The 12,077-nt window shown below is 37.6% G+C and overlaps 1 protein-coding gene across 1 annotated transcript; it reads right to left on the bottom strand.

Moving 5' to 3' along the window:
• Positions 1-3,928: 3,928 nt before the first annotated feature.
• On the bottom strand, positions 3,929-6,799 carry LOC108673434. The gene is made up of 3 exons (XM_018161263.2): positions 6,465-6,799; positions 5,968-6,035; positions 3,929-5,608 (listed from the first exon to the last, which is right to left on the bottom strand). The coding sequence occupies exons 1-3, from the start codon at positions 6,535-6,537 to the stop codon at positions 4,424-4,426; spliced, it is 1,326 nt and encodes a 441-aa protein (XP_018016752.1). The 5' UTR covers positions 6,538-6,799; the 3' UTR covers positions 3,929-4,423.
• Between the last annotated feature and the right edge of the window lie 5,278 nt (positions 6,800-12,077).

The following is a 12,077-nucleotide window of genomic DNA, read 5'->3' as shown; positions in this document are numbered from 1 at the left end:
ACCCATAACGAACAACTTTTATACATAAACTGCCCGAAACACGTGCTTTGCGGAATTGAGATCGAGCATCTGATTAAGAATTCGCTAAGCCATCAGGTTTGAGAATTACTACACCTGATATGATAGAAAATTCAGGTCATTCATGGCATCTAGATTTGAGGTGAAATGTGCCTGTATAATAATCAATAAGCTATTAGCAGAAGAAGAGTCAAACAGCTTAGAAGTCATGGTTCCAGCGACTCAGAAATTCATAGTGATGATAAGTGCCTTCACTAGCATACTTCACGTACAAGTAAAACCGTCGTGATGGGACAAAACATGCAGAATAAGAGAATATGTTGCTGGAGGTTAGGCTGGTCCCATCATATAGAACAGTGGTTCCCAAACTTTTCAGACTAGCGCCCCCTTTGGCTCCCTAGTGAATTTCTAGTGCCCCCCACAGACATACGCCACTTTCTTGAACTTTAGTACGCTGTAATTTTAAAAGGTAAAGGTTAAACACAAATGTGTATTTCACAAATAGAACCCCATTTAGTGAACCAATATGTTTTTCAGCTGTTTTAACTGTTTCAGCACTAGAAACCTAGGACGTCGCGGGCGAATTTCCGGCCGGACTCGTGGCCGGTCTCACATCACGACCAATCTCCAAATTCAATTATCAAGTAGTATCTCCCAAACAAATGAACGCAGCTCTATGAAACTTGGAACACGTATTCATCAGAACCTAACGGTGATGTTTAGCTCGTAAATTTTTTAAATTACACCTTCATTCGTGAGTTGCGCGTATATTGCGAAACAGGCCGAAATTCGCATTGATCAAAGAATTTCTTCCAAACTATTGAATAGATTTGAACGAAATTTTGAATATACATTCCTAACTACCAACCGGTGATTTTTTAGCTTATAAAATTTTTTCGATTTTACCTTCGTTTGCGAGTTTTTTTCATTTCACCGTCATTCTTGATTTCACACTTCCTTATATTCGGCCCGTATCGCCGGGTAATTTGTCGCTTACTCAAATTCGCGGCGATCAAGAAATTTCTTCTAAACTACCGAACAGATTTCAACGAAACTTTGTATATAAATACATAACCTCTCAACGGTGATGTTTAGCTCGTGACAATTCTTCCATTTGCTTTCGTTTGCGAGTTATACAGATATAGTAGGAACGACCGGCTTTTCCACCGGTCGATCGAAGGCTTCTATAAATCAGATTCAGTATACGTATAGCCGTATAACTCGCAAACGAAGGCAAAAAGAAAAAATGTAAACATCACCGTTGCTGAGGTTAGGTATTCGAATACTAAGTTTCGTTCAAATCTGTTCAGTAGTTTGGAAAAAATTTCTTGATTACTGCGAATTTAAGCACGAATTGCTGTTTAAATCACGAATGAAAGTGAAATGAAAAAAAAAAACTCGTGAACGATAGCACAATCGAAAAAATTTTCACGAGCTAAACATTACCTTTTTGTAGTTAGGAAAAAAACAAACGATGGCAAAATTCAAACAATTTTCACGAGCAAAACATTACCGTTAGGTCCTAATGAATGCGTGTACCAAGTTTCATAGAGTTAAGTTCATTAATTTGAGAGATATTCCTTGATCATTGAATTTGAAAATTGGCCGTGAGACCGGCCTCGAGTCCGGCCGTTAATTTGTCCGAGACGTAAACCCAGGAGAGCTAGGTTAAAAAAAAAAAACAGAAAAAACCATCGCTGGGAGTCATGTGCTGCACGTGTTGTGTACAAATCGTCAAACAAACGTTCGAACTTCTGACACTGACTTCGGACTACCGCCCCCCTTTCGCCCCCCTACCGCACCGCCCTCTTCTTCCTTATCGCCCCCCAAAATCTTTCCACCGCCCCTAGGGGGCGATATCGCCCACTTTGGGAACCACTGATATAGAAGTAGATGGTTGGCCCCAATTTAGATTGGGTCAATCAAATCGAAGCAAATGAAGTTCCTTTAGAAAATCTAGGATTTCTAATGGAAACTCAAATGACGGATGTTCAAATATATGTACGGCGATGCGTATGTAACTTAAATACATGAACTTCTGGTTTCCGTTAATATATGCATATTTTAACGGAAACCGAAGACAGTTTTTATGTGCATCGCAGATCTTCTTGAGGAGCGCATTAACGTCCTGGATGGCTTTAGAGCTCTCCAGTCCTGAGTGACATAAGAAGTATTAAAATTGTGCCTAAATTACATGAAGAGGAAGGCCTACCTGAGTTTAATTGCTTACTTTCGCTCTCGAGGGAAATGGAGGATCATGTGCTACAATGAGGGCGCTATTACGTACCAAATTGTCGAATACAAAAAGCAATAAAATTATTCGTACACCTCTTTCTTTTCGATATTTTCTTGCATAACTCGAAAATCAATGAATATATTAGCCTAAGATTTGATTGAACTATGCAACATGCAATAAGGAAAATAACAATACATTTTCTGAACAAAATGTAGGTAGTTTCAAAACGCTTGAACATGCAAAATTCCTCAACACCTTAAGACACAATCATTCGTAGAGTTGGAAAATACTAACATAGTTGCAATGTTGATAATATAATCAATGGCATGTCCTTGCATCTCTATGACCTCCAGCAGTCTCCTTCTATAGTTCTTGATGAGATTCGAAGTGCTATCCGGTTTGATATTATCCCATTCTTCAATTGCAACTTAATTGTTTCAGTTTCTGTTGAATCTTGGAAGCTCGGTTATTGAATGTAACGTTAAATGCTTGCCAAAAATTCTCAATCGGGTTCAAATCGAGGATATTTGCTGATCATGGACTAACAGTCGCCTTCGTTTAATTTAACCAAGTGGTCGTAGCTTTCGACGCATGCTTCGAATCGTGGTCTTGCTGAAAGATCCCTCGTCGTCGAAGACCCAACTACAGAGCAGTTGTTTGCAAATATTCCTTCAAAATCGGTATAGAAAAATCTGAGTTCATTATTTCATCAATTGGAACTAACTTCCCTGTGACACTTGAGGAGAAACAAGCCCGAAACATATCATAGATCCACCCCCATGATTGACTGTTGGGTATTCGATAATGTTCTTTGGAAGGAAAGTATCACTCTCTTCCACCAAATCTTTTTTGTGTTTATAGGTCCAAATTGCCTAATTTTTGTTTCGTACTCAGTAATACTTGGTTTCAAAAGCCATTCTTTTTATCCACGTAAGATCTTGCGGATGTCAAATGAGCAGCGACATAGGTGTGTGAAGTGGGACTCGTCGAGGTCAGCGTCCATGCAAGCCATTCTCGTTGAGACAACGCTGTGTGACTCACGCTTGTTCCCGCACTGGCTAATCTAGTGACCATTAATGTCCTTCAACACCACTCTTGGATTCATATTCCAGACCTCTGTTATCGACGTCTACGTGGGGACCTCATTGAATTATACAAGTAAACTCATGGTCTATACAAGGTCTCAGAAGGATTACTAGAATTTGAAACAAGAACCAAACCAGGGGCCACGGCTAGAAACTAAAAAACTGCGTTGCAACTCATCCACGCGACAACATTTTTTCTCGCTTCGAATCACCGACATGTGGAATTAGAGCCTCCCCGATTACATCTTTGACGCTCCGAGTATATACGCGTCAGACTAGATAAAGCTATGGAGAAATATATCATATATGTTCAGACTTAATATGCCTAGCATTATATCGAACCCGGTGAAAGTCTAGTAAATATTTCAAACTATCGACAGTTTGGAAAAGATCCGGTAGAAGGACCTGTTTTTAGATCTCCTATGGACAAGTCACGAAAAGTACAAGAAACGGCGACAGGCCACATCAGGCCTATTCTTCAGCGCCGACTTCACTATGCTATGCTGTGCTATGCTAAGAACAGACTAGACGAAGCAATGCAGGAGCATTTGTTCAGTCTTGAAATGCCTAGCTGCCCTATATAGCACCTTACGGACCAGGCAATAAGTTCAGCAGCTATCTCTATTAATCGTCTGTTATTGAAAGGTCGAGTTCCAAAGGCCGTATCCCTTGCATGTGAATCAAGTCACGAAAAGTACAAGAATCAGCAACAGGCCATGGGCCCATTTCTTCAGTCCCAACACTTCTATTCTATTCTATAATAAGTTGCATGGTCAGATCTTTAACCCAACAGCAAAACGGGCATAATATTTGTAACGTAATTTAAAGACTGGTGATCTCTATAACTTTCATTGATAGAAGCGCTGACAGATATAGATCGTTTTTGAAGTTTTCTAAAAAGTTTGCGAGTCAATTTTGGCTTTGAATATAAAAAAATGAGATAATGGTGTATGATGTTATAGCAAAGAAAATTAGTTGCATAGAATTTTCCGGAAAACAGAAATTTAAAGGTATGATGATTTGAATGATCATTTTGTGTGATAAATATCAAAATAAATAAACTGAGAAGTTAGGGTAATTATGATTACATGTCTGTTTCAATTTTTAGCCTTCCATCATATCCATCCGTGACACGTGTTACACAAACGGATTCAAACATCGAATCGTCGCTATCGTCCTCACCGTCGACCGCGACCGCTTCGTAATCCGAGTTTAGCGTGCGGCAACGGTACATAGGAACCAAACCTGCTGAGCTCTTCTCCGACTTGTCCTCCATGCAAGCAAGGTTCAGCAGCTTGTCAGTTTCATTTGAGCCTTGCAAATCTTTGGTGGGTTCTCCATCGCGTTTATTGAAGGGATCCGCCGAGATACTTTCCCGGTAGTTCGGGAACTCTACCTCAGTGGACCAGTCGCTGCTGATTTCGTCCTCGGAATTATCATGAACTTGGTCCTGTTGTTGTGCAGTCATGTTCTTCTCATGGATGGTGTGCAGGAATCCTGGGACCGCGTAAACATTGGCAACTTGCATCACCTTTCCAGTTTTGGCGAAATTATCCGCCATGCATTTTGGGATCTCATCTTGGCTGTAGCGAGAGAGGTCAAGTAGTGATGGTTTGAAGATCATGAGTCTAATGCAAGCATAGCATCGTGCAATGACCATAGACATAATAACGAAAATGCAACAAACCAAAGTGATTAGGAAAAGAATTAAAAGTTCATGAAACCCATTCTTGGCAGGATCAGCTTTCTCAACTATTACATTGTTATCATCAGGGAGTATCACACGAAACTCGATCTCTGTTCCATCAATTGTAAAATTACGGCCTCTAAACAACATCAATTCATTGTACAGTATTCGTTCACCTCTATAAATCGGCAATGAAATTACAATTTTCAGTCTATAAAGGCAGCTGATCGAGACGATCCGTGCTTCCCGAGACAAATTGTGATGCAATTCCCACAATATCTTTTTTAGGTGGCGACGTAGATGTTCTGGATGCATTCTTCTCAGAACTGAACATCTTCCCTTGAACAAAAGCGTCGTGAAGTACTCGGTTCGCGCTGTCTCGCGGTAATCTTGCGTACTATTCTCTATTCTGTTGGGTCTGCGTATTATTCGCTTCATTAGATATCCGATGGGTTTTTCTTGTTCTTTGGTGAGCGGTACGAGACGTTCAGACGAGTTCAAGTCAGTCAATAAGTTCCTGCTCTCTCGGTCTGATGCTAACGTCAGCAGTTTCCGTGAACCCTGAGACTTCTCAATTGGCGCCTGGAAAGTTAATGCAGAAAGTGAATACTTTTTCAATAAGTGATTTAAGTCAATCGACAATATGATTTATAAATATAAATACTTTTTTATTATATATGAAAAACATATATATTTATTTGTATATATATTTTTTAAATTTGGTAAGTCGATAGTGGAATCTATATTAAATGGGTTACACAAAATTCAAAAATTTATCCCATAAGGTTGATCCCCGTTTGCAACATTCAACTTTTATTTTACATTACGACAGGTGAATATAATTATCATGCTGATTTCTTAACGTAATAAATGAAGCTTTATAACTTAGCTGACTCCAGGTAATACATACGCTTCACTTTACAAGTCATCATCCAACTTACATTGAAATCCTCCGCCACCTGAACTGTTGCCTCACTAAGCCTCAAGTTGTAAGCTGGTAACAAGCCTGCTGATGAAAAACAAATGTAGAATTAATTGAAGTAAATTCTGTACATTCTTCAATCAACGCACGCAGTCCATCTACGATGTTTTACATATGTGTTCAGGAACAAAATTGCGAAACTCAAATATTCATACAAGAAATTCATACTCAACTCATAAATATTTACCTACGTCTCCGATTATATCAGCAAAATATTTTCTAAGTCTGACACAAAAAATTAATACACGCAAATGACAGAGACGAAAATACGATCAATGTTCTCAATTAATTATCAATAATACAAATGGAAATCAAATAGAGATAATTGGGGAGTTTTAGTCATAATTTCGATTCCACCAGCTAGTAGGATAATTTGTAGAATGCCCATTACATTAACTTTGAAAATGACACAGAGGTTTGAGGCTGTAAAATTTGCGGGCTATTTATTATTCTTACCTGCAATTGGGATGCAACTTCGGAATGAAATTTGGAGGCAGAAAAAAATTGAGATCGAAATAAAAAACGTCATTTTATTGCATGAAGTTTGTCTTTCCTGTCGATAATGTACGGCGGACGCCAAATGCCTGGAGTAGAGGGAAGGGGGAGGTGAAATATGCTTCACAGGGTCTACTGTTAAAGCACATCCAATAGTGAAGCACAACGTACAGCGGATCACAGCGTGCAGCGATGCACAATGTAGTGATGCACAGCCTACAACAAAACACAGCCTAATGTTTAGCACATCCAATAGTGAAGCACCGCGTACAGTGAAGCACTGCACATAGTGGAGAACAGCTTGCAGTGCTGCACATCACGACGACTGCAGAACAGTGCATACTGTACAGTGAGTACGTGATTCATTGTAATATCACTGTAATTTGACTCTTGTGTTGCAGCGGAGGGAGTGGACGGTTTGGCGTTACCGTGCCTATACATCGAACAAAGCATTTTGTTTGTGCCAAACCACATAAACCTTTCGATCTTAAATGAAATATTTGAAAAGGCATTTTAATTAAAGAATACATGAGTGTATGGTATATGGTGTATTGTATGCCTTCGGAAATTCTTCCGTCTCTGATGGAACGTTTCCTGGTGTAAATTCACATCAAGGTGGGAAATTTTCAACTCGATCATTTTTGAACGAATTTCTTTGCTGGAGCTTGTGTTGACATTGGACATCTTAATCCTCCTTGCATTATTTCTTTTCTTACAAAAAAATTTTTACGGAAAATAAACTTTTTTACCGGAAAAAAACCTTTCGCCGGAAATAAACTTTTCGCCAGAAATAAACTTTTCGCCGGAAATAAACTTTTTACTGATAATAAACTTTTTGCCGAAAACTTAACGCCAAGTTATCAATTTGTTTTTCTTCTTTCTAACTAGGTTGCAAGAATGATATTTCCAATGTTTACATTAAACTCAAGAGCTATCGTTTTTTTATAATTTTTAATACAACCATAAATCATGTTTTTTTTCTTAAGTTTAGATTATAATGCAAATGAATTATATGTTTATGTTTCGTTTCAGGACAAATTAAGTAGGTAAAAATTCGTTGCTGTTTTTTTTACAAAACAGCCAGGTTTTAAAGAATTAAAAATTATTCTTCATTGATTGCGGTTTTAATTTCTACAAAATAATATTTCATTTAACTTTATTTTTAAGTACTTTTTCATTTTTTTACGCTGACGAAGAAATTCAGGGGCGTCTGCAGGAAAATTTGGGAGCAGTTGAATTATTTAGAATCTATTGACAAGTTTTTATATGGATTTTTTTCACTATTTAGCTTATCACATTAGCATTACAATTTAGACAGGGAGTTACATAGTTACAGACTTACAGCTCAATAACAGTGCGATACGTTTGTTGATGGCTTACCAAGAAACATTTTTTGTGAAATTCATAACAAAAAAACGAACTTAGATGCTAAACTAAAGTAACTTCACGGAGTCGTGTTTTCAACAGAAAATTGGCCATTCGATCAACGACGCTACCTAAAATTATGCAATAAATCAAGTATTTGCATGATGTAATAATTAATCGCTGCGGTACAGTGAGAATTAATAGCGTAAAATCAAACATTTAAAAGCTTTCAAGTAATTTGCGTTGAAGTTTATCGATATTTTATTTTCCTTTACAACCTACACAAACCTGTCCTCGAAAGTTATTCTCTGGCATATTAGTTACTTCTACTTGAATTCCTTTTTATTTCATAATAAATGGCCCGGATTATATAATTTTGATGCAAATCAATACATTGCAAAATGAATTTATGATATCAAATTTACGTTCCGAGAACTCAGAATTTGATGTATAGATACATGATAAACACAAAAATTCAAATGACTAATAAAATAATCAGTGGTTGTCATTTCTCATGATGATGGACATGAATAATGAACGAACAACCTGAGTCTTTCGTGTTGTTGAATTCAAAATTAAAATCGCATAATTACTATACCCAAGTATCTCAAATAGTTTTTTGATAGAATTGTATTTTGATACTTGCCTAATCGAATACAAAATGTGGCGTTCAGTAATCCCATATGGCTACTGAAGCATGATAAGAAAACGGTTATATTGTATCAGTTGCACGCATGGTTGCGCTCTGATGTAATTCTCGCACAGATTTCAGCCTCATCTCCAGCAGCTACGATACGCCGGGTTGGCATGCAAAATAGAATTGCTTGGTAAATGCGAATATTAGCCTGTTTTCCGGTTAATTTCCTGCCTTATCATTGGTGGAGATGCAGCCAATCATTGGACTCGGGATCTTGCTAGCCTCTAGGCAGCGTGTAGAGAAGTCAACCTCCAAAAAGTGCACAGGTACCAAACTATTACGAAATCTGTGGTCAGATTCAAAGAAATATATTTTTAATGCATAATCATTGGATTTTTCACCTAATTTATTGCAAACTAATTAAAGAAGCAAAAGTAAATCCAATCATGGTTTATTTCTCAATGGCATAGATCGTTTCGAGATCGAGAAAGTGGCAATGAAAACTTTTCCTTATTTTTCAATGGAAAGGAATTCATTCTAGACATGCATCGGTGGGGAACCTCTAAAAATATTTACATCAATTATCTAGTGTAATGCTTAAAAAATTGATATAATTTATGTAATTTTCGTTTCTTTTAAGTTTTTTATTCCAGCTAATGATCAAGGTCCTCTGTTTAAATCGTAAGAATCCTCCTCATATCATCGCCTTACAAATTTTCCTTTTATATATAAGTTGCTTTAACATGGTTAACTGTTTTTATAAGTTTAGTTCGCGAATTATTTTTCATAATCTTGCTTCCCCCCCCCCATTTACGAAGCTTCAGTTTTTTGCGCCTTTTATTGATCAGCCTTTCGATATTAAAATAATGTATCTATATTGATCTAATTGAATCTAATTGAGCAATGAAACGGAACTGGTAACGCTGGCCAAATTTGATTTCAGTAGATTGAGCGATCGAAACACCGCGCAGGAAACGCTTCAATAAGCAAATTCATCGTGTTTAGCTGGAAGAGTTCTAGAAAAGTTTTTGATTCGAAACACATCTATAATAATAATTATAATATTTATTGACACAAAGACGCTGGCAACTTGGCCATCGAGCGAATTAGTTATAAGTTAGATGATCCGCAATTATATACAATGATGTCAGCTTGCTCAGGCAAGGCTTAACCTTGCCTAATTAAGGCACGAATCCTAATTAAGAATCCTTGCTCAGGATTCTCAACCATTCGCGTCCACCTCGCCTATTTCGACCAGAATTTTAACCATTAGTTGCGAGCTCCGTACCCCTCAGCTGCTCCAATCTTGATGATTTAAACCGCTGGTCACAATAAGAGCATATAGAGCACGCTAAAAAACCTGTTACATCGAATAACAGCACATAATAATTAGTGTTCAAAACATCTACGGGCGATTACATTACAGTTTTTATAGGTATACAATTTAAAACCTGTGTCAACATCCCTAATTGAACGGCGAAAAAAGTATAGCGGGAAACAATGGCTGAAACAGAGGAGTTGCTATATATCCCCTCAGATTATTTAAACGCCTATTAAACCATAGGAGACGTTCAACACGATTCCCACGATTCCCTATTTTATGACCGATTAACAGCGAAGAACGAGGAATAAATGGTAAGCGTAGAGTGAACCTAATACTCAAGTGGAGTTTAGGAGTGTAGATATATGAGAGCAAAATGAACTTAGTACAAACAGTGGTGTAGTGTATGGAGATTGGTAGTCGTAAAATGAGCCTCCTGTTAGAGTGAAGTAAGGAATGTATATTTAAACTAACGTAACCTAATCAAACCTAACATTACTAACATCGAGACGACCCAATTATGGTATTTTGTGAATACTTATAACGCATAAAGAACTCGAAGTGAAAAAAAAAACAATTATTTTTTATTGCAATTTACTCCACTCATAAAGTTTGTCACAATATTACACACTTTAATTTTCACCAGTCTCTGAACAGTGAAGCCTGAATTTAAATTCAACAATTTACAATAATGAAAGTAATGAAAATTATATTAAATTATTTGCTAACACTTTTGAATCTCATCTAAGGCACCAACTAAAGCTTAAAAAATCTATGGAAAAACATTTCACTTCGTTAGATGCTAACCTCAATCTTAAGGTACAATGTAAGTTACTAGCCTCAGAGAATACAATAATCATAATATGTATTCATTATTATTATTCCCAAAAAACTTTAGATCACACTTTTTCCTTAAAATAATATTCTAATATGTACAAAGAAGGTGCAATGTTAACAATGTACGTCGTACGTACGTCAAATATATTTTGGAAGTTTACGAAAAATGTTCTGTAATACATGGAGGATGTCATCGTAAGACGTCTAGCCTCGAGCGCGCACACTTCACAGACGGAAGGCTCGGGGCGGTCGCAAAATGACTGTCAATAACCGAGTTTGTCGACGGGATACGAACGCCTTTAGGCTTCAGAAGCCATTACGGACCCTGCAACAGCCTGCTCAACGGGTAAGTCGGATTCTCGAAAATTCGGAAATAATATGAATGCTTTCGCTTATCCCAGCATATATTTTATTAGAGAAGGTCAATCATACTGCTGACCGGTTTTAGGCTATCGTCAAAATTTTGATAGATTTTCATCGGATTTCTGACTTTCATCGGCTTGCTATGAAATGAAATCCAAGTAAAGCCTCGGTTTGCATTCTCCACCAGCAACGGTGGAGAATGTTTGCCTCATTACACACCCATCTACCATTCACTATTTATAAATATGCAGGTATTCGATTGCAACATCGGACCACTTACAATCCCTGATAATATTACCACCAGACCCTTAATTTGAACTATTTATAGTGCACTTGCAATTTCGACTGTGGTACTTTTTGCAGGTGTAAATGATGAAAAAAGTTTTCAAAATAAAATGTCGAATCATGGCACTGCAATTTCACACAAAAACTTTTCCGCTCGTAACAACAGAATATACATGCAAACTCTTGCACGTCTTGTTCTCATATATTGTCTCCCGGGGGCTTCAGCTTATAGGGCCTGCTAGGCCATTCAGAGCTGCGTCGTCTAAAAGCTTGCCAGGAGAGCGCGTCTGTGATAGCGACTCTCAGCTGTAACACGATCGTTCAGACCTGCAGTTTGGTGATCAGAATATATTTTGTTGCCTAATTACCATCATAGATTATAATAAACAGAACTCCCTACTTGGGTAGGTTATGGCGCAGCACCGACGACGGTATTAGTGCCAAAGCAGAAATAACAGATTAGTTATTGCACAGTAGTCGAAGCTGCAATAAAACCGGAGAGAATACATGAAGTACAAGCAGTATTACTGCATCAGTCTCCAGCAGTATAGTTAGGGCAACTGTGTATTGTTGTTGTAGTCTTAGGAGTGTTATTATGTAAGTTAGAGCTCGTCATTGTTAGCGTTGTTGCAGTTGTAGTTGCCCTAAAATTGAAACTTTAATAATTGTCGTGAAACTTTAATAATTTATTTTCTATTTGTTGCAACTTATCCACGCGACAACATTTCCTCTCGCATCGAATCACCGACATGTGGAACAGCCTCCC

The sequence above is a fragment of the Hyalella azteca genome, unplaced genomic scaffold, assembly GCF_000764305.2.
Source record: "Hyalella azteca isolate HAZT.00-mixed unplaced genomic scaffold, Hazt_2.0.2 contig17967, whole genome shotgun sequence".
Taxonomy (NCBI): Eukaryota; Metazoa; Arthropoda; class Malacostraca; order Amphipoda; family Hyalellidae; genus Hyalella; species Hyalella azteca.
This window is presented reverse-complemented; position numbering and strand designations above follow the sequence as displayed.

Bases quoted from the DNA above. Each gene is read 5' to 3' on its own strand.
- LOC108673434 (XM_018161263.2), bottom strand. From the start codon at position 6,537: ATGACGTTTTTTATTTCGATCTCAATTTTTTTCTGCCTCCAAATTTCA. The intron at 6,036-6,464 runs GTAAGAATAATA...GTTTTTCATCAG, and splicing joins AAGTTGCATCCCAATTGCAG to CAGGCTTGTTACCAGCTTAC. The intron at 5,609-5,967 runs GTAAGTTGGATG...TTAACTTTCCAG, and splicing joins AGGTGGCGGAGGATTTCAAT to GCGCCAATTGAGAAGTCTCA.